Source organism: Bombina bombina, chromosome 7, assembly GCF_027579735.1.
Source record: "Bombina bombina isolate aBomBom1 chromosome 7, aBomBom1.pri, whole genome shotgun sequence".
In the NCBI taxonomy this organism is placed as follows: domain Eukaryota; kingdom Metazoa; phylum Chordata; class Amphibia; order Anura; family Bombinatoridae; genus Bombina; species Bombina bombina.
In genome coordinates, this window is record NC_069505.1 from 439680143 (window position 1) to 439697330 (window position 17188).

The 17188-nt window shown below is 43.9% G+C and overlaps 1 protein-coding gene across 1 annotated transcript in view; it reads right to left on the reverse strand.

The window, feature by feature from the left end:
- Positions 1-17188, reverse strand: part of SREBF2 (sterol regulatory element binding transcription factor 2) — a 244640-nt gene that overhangs the window by 75877 nt on the left and 151575 nt on the right. The window contains exons 12-15 of the mRNA XM_053721355.1: positions 12157-12325; positions 11886-11994; positions 11318-11430; positions 10966-11095 (exon numbers count right to left, since the gene is read on the reverse strand). Coding sequence (XP_053577330.1) covers positions 10966-11095; positions 11318-11430; positions 11886-11994; positions 12157-12325 — 521 coding nt within the window. The remainder of the gene's footprint in view (positions 1-10965; positions 11096-11317; positions 11431-11885; positions 11995-12156; positions 12326-17188) is intronic.

The window sequence follows — 17188 nt, forward strand, 5'->3', positions numbered from 1 at the left end:
TCTTGGAGAAAGGACAATATCCTAGGAATCCTAACCTTACTCCATGAGTAACTCTTGGATTCACACCAATAAAGATATTTACGCCATATCTTATGGTAGATTTTCCTGGTGACAGGCTTCCGAGCCTGTATTAAGGTATCAATGACTGACTCAGAGAAGCCACGCCTTGATAGAAACAAGCGTTCAATCTCCATGCAGTCAGTCTCAGAGAAATTAGATTTGGATGATTGAAAGGACCTTGTATTAGAAGGTCCTGCCTCAGAGGCAGAGTCCATGGTGGAAGAGATGACATGTCCACTAGGTCTGCATACCAGGTCCTGCGTGGCCACGCAGGCGCTATCAGAATCACCGATGCTCTCTCCTGTTTGATTTTGGCAATCAGTCGAGGGAGCAGAGGAAACGGTGGAAACACATAGGCCAGGTTGAAGAACCAAGGAGCTGCTAGAGCATCTATCAGCGTTGCTCCCGAGTCCCTGGACCTGGATCCGTAACAAGGAAGCTTGGCGTTCTGGCGAGACACCATGAGATCCAGTTCTGGTTTGCCCCAACGATGGACCAGTTGAGCAAACACCTCCGGATGGAGTTCCCACTCCCCCGGATGAAAAGTCTGACGACTTAGAAAATGCGCCTCCCAGTTCTCTACGCCTGGGATGTGGATAGCTGACAAGTGGCAAGAGTGAGACTCTGCCCAGCGAATTATCTTTGAGACTTCTAACATCGCTAGGGAACTCCTGGTTCCCCCTTGATGGTTGATGTAAGCCACAGTCGTGATGTTGTCCGACTGAAATCTGATGAACTTCAGTGTTGCTAACTGAGGCCAAGCTAGAAGAGCATTGAATATTACTCTTAACTCCAGAATATTTATTGGGAGGAGTTTCTCCTCCTGAGTCCACGATCCCTGAGCCTTCAGGGAGTTCCAGACTGCGCCCCAACCTAGAAGGCTGGCATCTGTTGTTACAATTGTCCAATCTGGCCTGCGAAAGGACATACCCTTGGACAGATGGACCCGAGAAAGCCACCAGAGAAGAGAATCTCTGGTCTCTTGATCCAGATTTAGTAGAGGGGACAAATCTGAGTAATCCCCATTCCACTGACTTAGCATGCATAATTGCAGCGGTCTGAGATGCAGGCGCGCAAATGGCACTATGTCCATTGCCGCTACCATTAAGCCAATTACTTTCATGCACTGAGCCACTGACGGGCGTGGAATGGAATGAAGGACACGGCAAGCATTTAGAAGTTTTGATAACCTGGACTCAGTCAGGTAAATTTTCATCTCTACAGAATCTATAAGAGTCCCTAGGAAGGAGACTCTTGTGAGTGGTGATAGAGAACTCTTTTCCACGTTCACTTTCCACCCATGCGACCTCAGAAATGCCAGAACTATCTCTGTATGAGACTTGGCAATTTGAAAGCTTGACGCCTGTATCAGGATGTCGTCTAGATACGGAGCCACAGCTATGCCTCGCGGCCTTAGAACCGCCAGAAGTGAGCCCAGAACCTTTGTAAAAATTCTCGGGGCAGTGGCCAACCCGAAGGGAAGAGCTACAAATTGGTAATGCATGTCTAGAAAGGCAAACCTTAGGAACCGATGATGATCTTTGTGAATTGGTATGTGAAGGTAGGCATCCTTTAAGTCCACTGTTGTCATGTACTGACCCTCTTGGATCATGGGTAGGATGGTCCGAATAGTTTCCATTTTGAATGATGGAACTCTGAAGAATTTGTTTAAGATCTTTAGATCCAAGATTGGTCTGAAGGTTCCCTCTTTCTTGGGAACCACAAACAGATTTGAATAAAAACATAATTTATGCTTACCTGATAAATTCCTTTCTTCTGTAGTGTGATCAGTCCACGGGTCATCATTACTTCTGGGATATTACTCCTCCCCAACAGGAAGTGCAAGAGGATTCACCCAGCAGAGCTGCATATAGCTCCTCCCCTCTACGTCACTCCCAGTCATTCGACCAAGGACCAACGAGAAAGGAAAAGCCAAGGGTGAAGTGGTGACTGGAGTATAAATTAAAAAATATTTACCTGCCTTAAAAACAGGGCGGGCCGTGGACTGATCACACTACAGAAGAAAGGAATTTATCAGGTAAGCATAAATTATGTTTTCTTCTGTTAAGTGTGATCAGTCCACGGGTCATCATTACTTCTGGGATACCAATACCAAAGCAAAAGTACACGGATGACGGGAGGGATAGGCAGGCTCTTTATACAGAAGGAACCACTGCCTGAAGAACCTTTCTCCCAAAAATAGCCTCCGATGAAGCAAAAGTGTCAAATTTGTAAAATTTGGAAAAAGTATGAAGCGAAGACCAAGTTGCAGCCTTGCAAATCTGCTCAACAGAGGCCTCATTCTTGAAGGCCCAAGTGGAAGCCACAGCTCTAGTAGAATGAGCTGTAATTCTTTCAGGAGGCTGCTGTCCAGCAGTCTCATAAGCTAAACGAATTATGCTACGAAGCCAAAAAGAAAGAGAGGTAGTAGAAGCTTTTTGACCTCTCCTCTGCCCAGAGTAAACGACAAACAGAGAAGACGTTTGTCGAAATTCCTTAGTTGCCTGTAAGTAAAATTTTAGAGCACGGACTACATCCAGGTTGTGCAGTAGACGTTCCTTCTTCGAAGAAGGATTTGGGCATAAAGAAGGAACAACAATCTCTTGATTGATATTCCTGTTAGTAACTACCTTAGGTAAGAACCCAGGTTTAGTACGCAGAACTACCTTATCCGAATGAAAAATCAAATAAGGAGAATCACAATGTAAGGCTGATAATTCAGAGACTCTTCGAGCCGAGGAAATAGCCATTAAAAATAGAACTTTCCAAGATAACAACTTTATATCAATGGAATGAAGGGGTTCAAACGGAACGCCCTGTAAAACATTAAGAACAAGGTTTAAACTCCATGGTGGAGCAACAGTTTTAAACACAGGCTTAATCCTGGCCAAAGCCTGACAAAAAGCCTGGACGTCAGGAACTTCTGACAGACGTTTGTGTAACAGAATGGACAGAGCTGAGATCTGTCCCTTTAATGAACTAGCAGATAAACCCTTTTCTAAACCTTCTTGTAGAAAAGACAATATCCTAGGAATCCTAACCTTACTCCAAGAGTAACCTTTGGATTCACACCAATATAGGTATTTACGCCATATCTTATGGTAAATCTTTCTGGTAACAGGTTTCCTAGCCTGTATTAAGGTATCAATAACTGACTCAGAAAACCCACGTCTTGATAAAATCAAGCGTTCAATTTCCAAGCAGTCAGCTTCAGAGAAGTTAGATTTTGATGTTTGAAGGGACCCTGTATCAGAAGGTCCTGTTTCAGAGGTAGAGACCAAGGTGGACAGGATGACATGTCCACCAGGTCTGCATACCAAGTCCTGCGTGGCCACGCAGGTGCTATTAGAATCACTGATGCTCTCTCTTGTTTGATTCTGGCAATCAATCGAGGAAGCAACGGGAAGGGTGGAAACACGTAAGCCATCCTGAAGTCCCAAGGTGCTGTCAGGGCATCTATCAGGACTGCTCCTGGATCCCTGGATCTGGACCCGTAACGAGGAAGCTTGGCGTTCTGTCGAGACGCCATGAGATCTATCTCTGGTTTGCCCCAACGTCGAAGTATTTGGGCAAAGACCTCCGGATGAAGTTCCCACTCCCCCGGATGAAAAGTCTGACGACTTAAGAAATCCGCCTCCCAGTTCTCCACTCCCGGGATGTGGATTGCTGACAGGTGGCAAGAGTGAGACTCTGCCCAGCGAATTATCTTTGATACTTCCATCATAGCTAAGGAGCTTCTTGTCCCTCCCTGATGGTTGATGTAAGCTACAGTCGTGATGTTGTCCGACTGAAACCTGATGAACCCCCGAGTTGTCAACTGGGGCCAAGCCAGGAGTGCATTGAGAACTGCTCTCAATTCCAGAATGTTTATTGGCAGGAGACTCTCCTCCTGACTCCATTGTCCCTGAGCCTTCAGAGAATTCCAGACGGCACCCCAACCTAGAAGGCTGGCGTCTGTTGTTACAATTGTCCAGTCTGGTCTGCTGAATGGCATCCCCCTGGACAGATGTGGCCGAGAAAGCCACCATAGAAGAGAATTTCTGGTCTCTTGATCCAGATTCAGAGAAGGGGATAAGTCTGAGTAATCCCCATTCCACTGACTTAGCATGCACAGTTGCAGTGGTCTGAGGTGTAAGCGTGCAAAGGGTACTATGTCCATTGCCGCTACCATTAAGCCGATTACCTCCATGCATTGAGCCACTGACGGGTGTTGAATGGAATGAAGGGTGCGGCAAGCACTTTGAAGTCTTGTTAGCCTGTCCTCTGTCAGGTAAATCTTCATTTCTACAGAATCTATAAGAGTCCCCAGGAAGGGAACTCTTGTGAGTGGAACGAGTGAACTTTTCTTTTCGTTCACCTTCCATCCATGTGACCTTAGAAATGCCAGTACTAACTCTGTATGAGACTTGGCAGTTTGAAAGCTTGAAGCTTGTATCAGAATGTCGTCTAGGTATGGAGCTACCGAGATTCCCCGCGGTCTTAGAACCGCCAGAAGAGCACCCAGAACCTTTGTGAAGATTCTTGGAGCTGTAGCCAATCCAAATGGAAGAGCCACAAACTGGTAATGCCTGTCTAGGAAGGCAAACCTTAGGTACCGGTAATGATCTTTGTGAATCGGTATGTGAAGGTAAGCATCTTTTAAATCTACAGTGGTCATGTACTGACCCTCTTGGATCATAGGTAAAATTGTCCGAATAGTCTCCATCTTGAACGATGGAACTCTTAGGAATTTGTTTAGGATCTTTAAGTCCAGGATTGGTCTGAAAGTTCCCTCTTTTTTGGGAACCACAAACAGATTTGAGTAAAACCCCTGTCCCTGTTCCGATCGTGGAACTGGATGGATTACTCCCATTAACAAGAGCTCTTGTACGCAGCGTAGAAACGCCTCTTTCTTTGTCTGGATTGTTGACAACCTTGACAGATGAAATCTCTCTCTTGGAGGAGAGTATTTGAAGTCCAGAAGGTATCCCTGAGATATTATCTCTAGCGCCCAGGGATCCTGGACATCTCTTGCCCAAGCCTGGGCGAAGAGAGAAAGTCTGCCCCCCACTAGATCCGATCCCGGATCGGGGGCCCTCAATTCATGCTGTTTTAGGGGCAGCAGCAGGTTTCCTGGTCTGCTTGCCCTTGTTCCAGGACTGGTTAGGTTTCCAGCCTTGTCTGTAGCGAGCAACAGCTCCTTCCTGTTTTGGTGCAGAGGAAGTTGATGCTGCTCCTGCTTTGAAATTACGAAAGGAACGAAAATTAGACTGTCTAGTCTTAGCTTTGGCTTTGTCCTGAGGCAGGGCATGGCCTTTACCTCCTGTAATGTCAGCGATAATCTCTTTCAACCCGGGCCCGAATAAGGTCTGCCCTTTGAAAGGTATATTAAGCAATTTAGACTTAGAAGTAACATCAGCTGACCAGGATTTTAGCCACAGCGCCCTGCGTGCCTGAATGGCGAATCCTGAATTCTTCGCCGTAAGTTTAGTAAGATGTACTACGGCCTCCGAAATGAATGAATTAGCTAGTTTAAGGACTCTAAGCCTGTCCGTAATGTCGTCCAGAGTAGCTGAACTAATGTTCTCTTCCAGAGACTCAATCCAGAATGCCGCTGCAGCCGTGATCGGCGCAATGCATGCAAGGGGTTGCAATATAAAACCTTGTTGAACAAACATTTTCTTAAGGTAACCCTCTAATTTTTTATCCATTGGATCTGAAAAAGCACAGCTATCCTCCACCGGGATAGTGGTACGCTTAGCTAAAGTAGAAACTGCTCCCTCCACCTTAGGGACCGTTTGCCATAAGTCCCGTGTGGTGGCGTCTATTGGAAACATTTTTCTAAATATCGGAGGGGGTGAGAACGGCACACCGGGTCTATCCCACTCCTTAGTAACAATTTCAGTAAGTCTCTTAGGTATAGGAAAAACCTCAGTACTCGCCGGTACCGCAAAATATTTATCCAACCTACACATTTTCTCTGGTATTGCAACTGTGTTACAATCATTCAGAGCCGCTAACACCTCCCCTAGTAATACACGGAGGTTTTCCAGTTTAAATTTAAAATTTGAAATATCTGAATCCAGTCTGTTTGGATCAGAACCGTCACCCACAGAATGAAGTTCTCCGTCCTCATGTTCTGCCACCTGTGACGCAGTGTCTGACATGGCCCTAATATTATCAGCGCACTCTGTTCTCACCCCAGAGTGATCACGCTTACCTCTAAGTTCTGGTAATTTAGCCAAAACTTCAGTCATAACAGTAGCCATATCCTGTAATGTGATTTGTAATGGCCGCCCAGATGTACTCGGCGCTACAATATCACGCACCTCCCGATCGGGAGATGCAGGTACTGACACGTGAGGCGAGTTAGTCGGCATAACTCTCCCCTCGTTGTTTGGTGAAATTTGTTCAATTTGTACAGATTGACTTTTATTTAAAGTAGCATCAATACAGTTAGTACATAAATTTCTATTGGGCTCCACTTTGGCATTGCAACAAATGACACAGGTATCATCCTCTGAATCAGACATGTTTAACACACTGGCAAATAAACTTGCAACTTGGAATACAATTCAATTAGAATAATATTAAAAACGTACTGTGCCTTTAAGAAGCACAGAAAATCTATGACAGTTGAAAATTAATAAATTGAAACAGTTGTAGCCTCAATCCCTGTAAACAACACAACTTTAGCAAAGGTTTAATCCCATTAGCAAAGATAACAAATTCTGAAAGCAGGAAACAAATTACAGAATAAACGTTTTTTATCTCAGTCAACTATAATTCTCACAGCTCTGCTGAGAGAAATTACCTCCCTCAAAATAAGTTTTGAAGACCCCTGAGCTCTGTAGAGATGAACCGGATCATGCAGGAAATACAATGAGCTGCTGACTGAAATATCTGATGTGTAGCAAAAGCGCCAAAAAACGGCCCCTCCCCCTCACACACAGCAGTGAGAGAGAACAGAAACTGTCAGAAAAAAAAAAAAAATTAAGCAACTGCCAAGTGGAAAAATAGTGCCCAAAAATTTATTCACTCAGTACCTCAGCAAATGAAAACGATTTTACATTCCAGCAAAAACGTTAAACATAATCTCTAGTTATTAAACAGCTTTATGTACTTCTTACAGTGTAATTCTAGTGAAGTACCATTCCCCAGAATACTGAAGTGTAAAGTATACATACATGACATTATATCGGTATGGCAGGATTTTCTCATCAATTCCATTGTCAGAAAATAAAAGCTGCTACATACCTCTATGCAGATTCATCTGCCCGCTGTCCCCTGATCTGAAGTTTACCTCTCCTCAGATGGCCGAGAAACAGCAATATGATCTTAACTACTCCGGCTAAAATCATAGCAAAAACTCTGGTAGATTCTTCTTCAAACTCTGCCAGAGAGGTAATAACACACTCCGGTGCTATTTTAAAATAACAAACTTTTGATTGAAGATATAAAACTAAGTATAATCACCATAGTCCTCTCACACATCCTATCTAGTCGTTGGGTGCAAGAGAATGACTGGGAGTGACGTAGAGGGGAGGAGCTATATGCAGCTCTGCTGGGTGAATCCTCTTGCACTTCCTGTTGGGGAGGAGTAATATCCCAGAAGTAATGATGACCCGTGGACTGATCACACTTAACAGAAGAAATCTCTGTCCTTGTTCCGTCCGCGGAACTGGATGGATCACTCCCATTACTAGGAGGTCTTGCACACAGCTTAGGAATGCCTCTTTCTTTATCTGGTTTGCTGATAACCTTGAAAGATGAAATCTCCCTTGTGGAGAAGCTTTGAAGTCCAGAAGATATCCCTGAGATATGATCTCCAACGCCCAGGGATCCTGAACATCTCTTGCCCACGCCTGGGCGAAGAGAGAAAGTCTGCCCCCCACTAGATCCGTTTCTGGATAGGGGGCCGTTCCTTCATGCTGTCTTGGGGGCAGCAGCAGGCTTTCTGGCCTGCTTGCCCTTGTTCCAGGACTGGTTAGGTTTCCAGGCCTGTCTGGAATGAGCAACAGTTCCCTCTTGTTTTGAAGCGGAGGAAGTTGATGCTGCTCCTGCCTTGAAATTTCGAAAGGCACGAAAATTAGACTGTTTGGCCTTTGATTTGGCCCTGTCCTGAGGAAGGGTATGACCCTTGCCTCCAGTAATGTCAGCAATAATTTTCTTCAAGCCAGGCCCGAATAAGGTCTGCCCCTTGAAAGGAATGTCGAGTAATTTAGACTTTGAAGTCACGTCAGCTGACCAGGATTTAAGCCATAGCGCCCTACGCGCCTGGATGGCGAATACGGAATTCTTAGCCGTTAGTTTAGTCAAATGAACAATGGCATCAGAAACAAATGAGTTAGCTAGCTTAAGTGTTCTAAGCTTGTCAATAATTTCATTCAATGGAGCTGTATGGATGGCCTCTTCCAGGGCCTCAAACCAGAATGCCGCCGCAGCAGTGACAGGCGCAATGCATGCAAGGGGCTGTAAAATAAAACCTTGTTGAATAAACATTTTCTTAAGGTAACCCTCCAATTTTTTATCCATTGGATCTGAAAAAGCACAACTGTCCTCAACCGGGATAGTGGTACGCTTTGCTAAAGTAGAAACTGCTCCCGCCACCTTAGGGACCGTCTGCCATAAGTCCCGTGTAGTGGCGTCTATTGGAAACATTTTTCTAAATATAGGAGGTGGGGAAAAGGGCACACCGGGTCTATCCCACTCCTTGCTAATAATTTCTGTAAGCCTTTTAGGTATAGGAAAAACGTCAGTACACACCGGCACCGCATAGTATCTATCCAGCCTACACCATTTCTCTGGAATTGCAACTGTGTTACAGTCATTCAGAGCAGCTAATACCTCCCCAAGCAATACACGGAGGTTCTCAAGCTTAAATTTAAAATTAGAAATCTCTGAATCAGGTTTCCCACAGTCAGAGATGTCACCCACAGACTGAAGATCTCCGTCCTCATGTTCTGCATACTGTGACGCAGTATCAGACATGGCTCTAACAGCATTTGCGCGCTCTGTATCTCTCCTAACCCCAGAGCTATCGCGCTTGCCTCTTAATTCAGGCAATCTAGATAATACCTCTGACAGGGTATTATTCATGATTGCAGCCATGTCCTGCAAGGTAATCGCTATGGGCGTCCCTGATGTAATTGGCGCCATATTAGCGTGCGTCCCCTGAGCGGGAGGCGAAGGGTCTGACACATGGGGAGAGTTAGTCGGCATAACTTCCTCCTCGACAGAGCCCTCTGGTGATAATTCTTTTATAGATAAAGACTGATCTTTACTGTTTAAGGTGAAATCAATACATTTAGTACAAATTCTCCTATGGGGCTCCACCATGGCTTTCAAACATAATGAACAAGTAGGTTCCTCTGTGTCAGAAATGTTTAAACAGACTAGCAATGAGACTAGCAAGCTTGGAAAACACTTTAAAACAAGTTTACAAGCAATATAAAAAACGTTACTGCGCCTTTAAGAAACACAAATTTTCCAAAATTTTGAAATAACAGTGAAAAAATGCAGATTTTATTTTTTTATTTTTACAGTGTATGTAATAAGTAAGCAGAGCATTGCACCCACTTGCAAATGGATGATCAACCCCTTAATACCAAAAACGGAATAACAAATGACAAAAACGTTTTTTAAACAGTCACAACAACTGCCACAGCTCTACTGTGGCTTTTTACCTCCCTCAATACGACTTTGAAGCCTTTTGAGCCCTTCAGAGAAGTCCTGGATCATGCAGGAAGAAGCTGGATGTCTGTGTCTTTAATTTTTTCTGTGCAAAAAAATGCCAAAATAGGCCCCTCCCACTCATATTACAACAGTGGAAAGCCTCAGGGAACTGTTTCTAGGCTAAATTCAAGCCAGCCATGTGGAAAAAACTAGGCCCCAATAAGTTTCATCACCAAACATATATAAAAAACGATTAAACAAGCCAGCAAACGTTTTAAAATACACTTTTATAAGAGTATGTATCTCTATTAATAAGCCTGATACCAGTCGCTATCACTGCATTTAAGGCTTTACTTACATTACTTCGGTATCAGCAGCATTTTCTAGCAAATTCCATCCCTAGAAAAATATTTTTAACTGCACATACCTTATTACAGGAAAACCTGCACGCTATTCCCCCTCTGAAGTTACCTCACTCCTCAGAATATGTGAGAACAGCAAAGGATCTTAGTTCCTAACTTTTTCTGAGTCCTGATGTAAACCCCCAGATAATAAGTCAACACTTACGTCATAGTCTGCCCGACAGTAAGGCAGTTCCCAGGTTTGAGAGGTCCTCTCCCTCACATGGACCTGTGAACAAAATTAAAAAAGACTGAGAAAAATCCCTCAGACTTTACAGAAGTAGGGCAGCATCAGAATATGGGAGGTGCAGTGAGAATTATGTCCCACAAGTTCCCAATGCTCTAAAGCCACCACTGCTCTACTGAAGAGACTGGTATGGACTACGGCTACACCCTAGGACAAAGCAGCACAATCTTGTACTACTTTAAAAATAAAAAACTCTTGATTGAAGAATATTTTCTAACACCTAACTTTACAACTTCCTTGCTCTTAACGTAGGCAAAGAGAATGACTTGGTTGGGAGGGAAGGGAGGTCATATTTTGGTTGGGAGGGAAGGGAGGTCATATTTAACAGCTTTGCTGCAGTGCTCTTTGCCACCTCCTGCTGGGCAGGAGTGATATTCCCAATAGTAATTAGATGATCCGTGGACTCATTGTGTCATTAAAAAGAAATTGTATTGGTCATTCCAATGTCAGCATAATTGTTCTTTTCTCTTGTGACATAACACTTTCTCAGTTGGGCAAAAGCGCTGAAAAAAGTATGAGCACAAGCACAGAGAACATTAGTGGTGCAGTGAGTAGGATAGAATAGTGTATTAAGCCTAGAGTAAAAAATGTAAGACCACGTACTCAGAGTCCAGGAGCTTAGGAATCCTTTCAACATCCACAAAGTGACATTTTACTGCAGCATCATCACCTTGCAACCAACCAATGACCATATAGGATACAGAGCCCCACCATCGGCAAATGGGATCTGGGCCTGGAAAAGGAAACAAAAAAAGGACACAGTGTTCAGAGGAGTAAGGCAGCGTTAGTACCAGGTGCAATAACACAAATGAATTTATAATACGTCACACTGCTTTCTCATTCTGTAAGGTTCTGACTAAGACCAGTGCTCCGCCTATACCTTAGATTTAATGAGATCATGACCTGGGATGTCCCAGTCACAATGCTTTTGCTTGCAGGCCTGGCTTGGACTTACCTGCAGAGGACAACCCAGAAGAGGATGCACTGAGAGGGAGACAGGCGACATTCCCCACAGAGTCTGAGAAGCCACTAAGGAGTTTCAGGTACTCGCGGGCAGTGTAGAACTCGCTGTAAAGTGAGTAAAGAAACAAGTCTGCAATGAGGGCCACAGACAATTATTTATGTGAATAGAACACCCCCTTCTACAATTACTTAGCTCAGCTGCCTTCACAAGTCACCAACTGCACCCGAGCAACAACAAGTCACCAAGGAGTTGTGTGTCCATGTCAAGGCAAGAGGTCACAAAGGTTATAGAAAGTCATATATAGACAAGGGTGCATGTAACATTCCAACTATGCACACCTGGCATTATAATGCTTGGAATACTTAAAAAATAAATAGTTACAAACATATTACATGTAATCATGATATCAGTCCACATATTTAACTAGTTATAGTACAGAAGTGGCATTACCGTATAACAGTCTGATTACAAGGATATTAAGCTATGTATTAGTGCTTTATAGTAATATATCCATTGGCACATTATCCCCCAGGACACCCCTCATAGCAAAACTTCCTACCAGCTCTCCTCATCAGCAGACAACTTAGCCTCAGGTTTCACCAGTAAATATAATGCTTTCTGCAGGAAGGACTCACAGAAAGTGCGATGAATCTGGGCGACGGGATCCACTGCATAGAAGAAAAGTTAAAATAAAATAAAACAAGGAAGAAGTCAGTGTACAAAGCAAAGAGGGTGATGTACGATGAGACTGCAATGGGGTCTGACAGGACATAAATAAAAGTCTCAGGGAAAACTATCAGTATGCCCCACCCAACAAGCCATCTGCTTACCTGGGTTTCTAGGAGAGCTGTACAGTGAATCTCGTGCAGCACTTTTGCTTGTCCATGTGCACGCTATAAAGAATTGCTTCCCGAGTGGGTGAGATAGCCAGCGCCGAGAGTCAGGGAGCGACTCCTCTGAGGAAGAGCAGCTACTCTGTGCACAACCCAGAAAATATGCCTGTGTGTGCGAGAGAGCAGGAGAGTGTTTGTTAGTACAGTGTGCGTATGTATGTCTGTATGTGTGTGAGAGAGCAGGAGAATGTTTGTTAGCACAGTGTGCGTATGTATGTATGTATATGTGCGAGAGAGCAGGAGAGTGTTAGCACAGTGTGCATATGTATGTATATGTATATGTGTGAGAGAGCAGGAGTGTTTCTTAGCAGTGTGGGTATGTCTGTATATGAGTGTGTGCGAGAAAGCAGGAGAGTGTAAGCACAGTATGCGTATGTATGTATATGTGTGTTTGTGAGAGAGCAGGAGAGTGTTTGTTAGCACAGTGTGCGTATGTATGAGTATGTGTATATGTGCGAGAGCAGGAGAGTGTTTGTTAGCACAGTGTGCGTATGTATATGCGCGAGAGAGCAGGAAAGTGTTTGTTAGCACAGTGTGTGTATGTATGTATATGTGCGAGAGAGCAGGAAAGTGTTTGTTAGCACAGTGTGTGTATGTATGTATATGTGAGAGAGAATAGGAGAGTGTTTGTTAGCACAGTATGCGTATGTATATGTATATGTGCGAGAGAGCAGGAGAGTGTTAGCACAGTGTGCATATGTATGTATATGTATATGTGTGAGAGAGCAGGAGTGTTTCTTAGCAGTGTGGGTATATCTGTATATGAGTGTTTGCGAGAAAGCAGGAGAGTGTTTGTAAGCACAGTATGCGTATGTATGAGTATGTGTATATGTGCGAGAGCAGGAGAGTGTTTGTTAGCACAGTGTGCGTATGTATATGTGTGAGAGAGCAGGAAAGTGTTTGTTAGCACAGTGTGCATATGTATGTATATGCTCGAGAGAGCAGGAAAGTGTTTGTTAGCACAGTGTGTGTATGTATGTATATGTGAGAGAGAATAGGAGAGTGTTTGTTAGCACAGTATGCGTATGTATGTATATGCGTGAGAGAGCAGGAAAGTGTTTGTTAGCACAGTGTGCGTATGTATGTATATGCGCGAGAGAGCAGGAAAGTGTTTGTTAGCACAGTGTGTGTATGTATGTATATGTGAGAGAGAATAGGAGAGTGTTTGTTAGCACAGTATGCGTATGTATGTATATGTGCGAGAGAGCAGGAAAGTGTTTGTTAGCACAGTGTGTGTATGTATGTATATGTGAGAGAGAATAGGAGAGTGTTTGTTAGCACAGTATGCGTATGTATGTATATGTGCGAGAGAGCAGGAAAGTGTTTGTTAGCACAGTGTGTGTATGTATGTATATGTGAGAGAGAATAGGAGAGTGTTTGTTAGCACAGTATGCGTATGTATATGTATATGTGCGAGAGAGCAGGAGAGTGTTGGCACAGTGTGCATATGTATGTATATGTATATGTGTGAGAGAGCAGGAGTGTTTCTTAGCAGTGTGGGTATATCTGTATATGAGTGTTTGCGAGAAAGCAGGAGAGTGTTTGTAAGCACAGTATGCGTATGTATGAGTATGTGTATATGTGCGAGAGCAGGAGAGTGTTTGTTAGCACAGTGTGCGTATGTATATGTGTGAGAGAGCAGGAAAGTGTTTGTTAGCACAGTGTGCATATGTATGTATATGCTCGAGAGAGCAGGAAAGTGTTTGTTAGCACAGTGTGTGTATGTATGTATATGTGAGAGAGAATAGGAGAGTGTTTGTTAGCACAGTATGCGTATGTATGTATATGCGTGAGAGAGCAGGAAAGTGTTTGTTAGCACAGTGTGCGTATGTATGTATATGCGCGAGAGAGCAGGAAAGTGTTTGTTAGCACAGTGTGTGTATGTATGTATATGTGAGAGAGAATAGGAGAGTGTTTGTTAGCACAGTATGCGTATGTATGTATATGTGCGAGAGAGCAGGAAAGTGTTTGTTAGCACAGTGTGTGTATGTATGTATATGTGAGAGAGAATAGGAGAGTGTTTGTTAGCACAGTATGCGTATGTATGTATATGCGTGAGAGAGCAGGAAAGTGTTTGTTAGCACAGTGTGTGTATGTATGTATATGCGCGAGAGAGCAGGAAAGTGTTTGTTAGCACAGTGTGTGTGTGTATGTATGTATATGTGAGAGAGAATAGGAGAGTGTTTGTTAGCACAGTATGTGTATGTATGTATATGTGCGAGAGAGCAGGAAAGTGTTTGTTAGCACAGTGTGTGTATGTATGTATATGTGAGAGAGAATAGGAGAGTGTTTGTTAGCACAGTATGCGTATGTATGTTTATGTATATGTGCGAGAGAGCAGGAGAGTGTTTGTTAGCACAGTGTGCGTATGTCTGTGTGTGTGTGTGTGTGTGTGTGTGTGTATAGCACTCACAAAACATAACTTCTATTAAAACCATTAAACTATTAATTAACAGCACATAGCATGCAATTTCTGCGTCAAATGCCACATAAAAAAAGAAAATTTATGCTTACCTGATAAATGTATTTCTTTCTTGACACGATGAGTCCACGGATCATCTACTTACTATTGGGAATATCACTCCTGCCCAGCAGGAGGTGGCAAATAGCACCATAGCAAAGCTGTTAAATATCACCTCCTTTCCCTCTAACCCCAGTCATTCGACGAAGTAAAAGGAGAGAAAGGAAGCAACAAGGTGCAGAGATGTCTGAAGTTTATAACATACCAACAACCACGGCCGTGGACTCATTGTGTCAAGAAATAAATAAGTTTATCAGGTAAGCATAAATTTTCTTTTCTTTCTAATGACACAGTGAGTCCACGGATCATCTAATTACTATTGGGAATCAATACCCAAGTTAGAGTACACAGATGATAAGGGAGGGACAAGACAGGGAACCTAAACGGAAGGCACCACTGCTTGAAGAACATTTCTCCCAAAAGCGGCCTCAGCTGAGGAAAAAAGTGTCAAATTTATAGAATTTTGAAAAAGTGTGGAGAGGACCAAGTTGCAGCCTTGCAAATTTGTTCCACAGAAGCTTCACTCTTGAATGCCCATGAGGAAGAAACAGCTCTCGTGGAATGAGACATAACTCTCTCTGGAGGCTGCTGTCCAGCAGTTTCATAGGCAAAATGTATGATACTCTTCAGCCAGAAAGAAAGAGAAGTAGCCGTAGCTTTCTGTCCCTTACATTTTCCCGAGAAAACCACAAACAAAGCAGAAGACTGACGAAAATCTTTAGTCACCTGTAAGTAAAATTTTAGAGCACGGACAACGTCCAAATTGTGCAGAAGCTGTTCCTTCTGAGAAGAAGGATTAGGACACAACGAAGGAACAACAATCTCCTGATTAATGTTCCGGTCAAACTACTTTAAGGAGAAACCCTAACTTTGTACGTAAAACTACCTTATCCGAATGAAAAATAAGGTAAGGTGACTCATACTGTAATGCCAAGAGCTCTGACACTCTACAAGCAGATGAAATAGCAACAAGAAAAAAAACTTTCCAAGATAACAACTTAATATCTAAGGAATGCATAGGCGCAAACTGAGCCCCTTAAAGAACCGTAAGAACTAAACTAAGACTCCAGGGAGGAGTAACTGGTTTGAACACAGGCCTGATGCTGACCAAGGCCTGACAAAACGACTGCACGTCTGGAACGTTTGCCAGACGTTTATGTAACAAAATAGACAAGGCAGATATTTGACCCTTTAGGGAACTTGCCAATAATCCTTTCTCCAAACCTTCTTGGAAAAATGACAGAATTCTAGGAATCCTAACTCTACTCCAAGAGTAGCCCTTGGATTCACACCAATATAGATATTTACACCATATCTTGTGGTAAACCTTTCTAGTCACAGGTTTACGAGCCTGAATCATGGTCTCTATGACCCAATCTGAAAATCCCTGCTTGGATAAAATTAAGCGTTCACGCTTCAAGCAGTCAGCTTCAGAGAAACTAGATTTGGATGGAGGAAGGGCCCTTGAAGTAGAAGGTCCTTGATCAACGGAAGTCTTAAAGGTGGAAGAGATGACATTTCCACCAGATCTGCATACCAAATCCTGTGAGGCCAAGCCGGTACAATGAAGATCACCGACGCCCTCTCCTGCTTGATTCGAGCAATGACCCAAGGAAGAAGAGCGAACGGAGGAAATAGGTATGCAAGACTGAAATTCCAAGGTACCGCCAGGGCGTCTATCAGTACCGCCTGAGGGTCCCTTGACCTCGATCCATACCTCGGAAACTTGGCATTCTGCTGAGATGCCATGAGATCCAATTCCGGCTGACCCCATTTGAGAATCAGGCTGGAAAACACTTCCGGATGGAGTTCCCACTCCCCCGGGTGAAAGGTTATGTCTGCTCAGGAAGTCCGCCTCCCAGTTGTCCATCCCTGGGATGTGGATTGCAGACAGACAGCAATTGTGGGTCTCCACCCACCGAATTATCTTGGCTACCTCTGTCATCGCTAAGGAACTCCTCTTCCTCCCTGATGATTGATGTAAGCCACTGAAGTTATGTTGTCCGACTGGAACCTGATGAACCGGGCAGAGGCTAACTGGGGCCAGGCCAGAAGAGCATTGAAGATTGCTCTCAGCTCCAGAATGTTTATGGGCAGAACAGACTCTGACTGAGTCCAAGTTTCCTGACCCTTTAGAGAGCCCCAGACTGCTCCCCATCCCAGAAGGCTGGCGTCTGTTATCACAATCACCCAAGAGGGTCTGCGAAAGCAGGTTCCCTGGGAGAGATGATCCTGAGACAACCACCAAAGAGGAGAATCCCTTGTCTCCTACTCCAGCTGTATTTGTGGAGACAAATCTGCATAATCTCCGTTCCATTGACTGAGCATGTTTAACTGCAGAGGTCTGAGGTGGAAACGAGCAAACGGGATGATGTCCATTGCCGCCACCATCAGCCCGATTACCTCCATGCACTGAGCCACTGATGGCCGAGGAGCGGACTGAAGCGC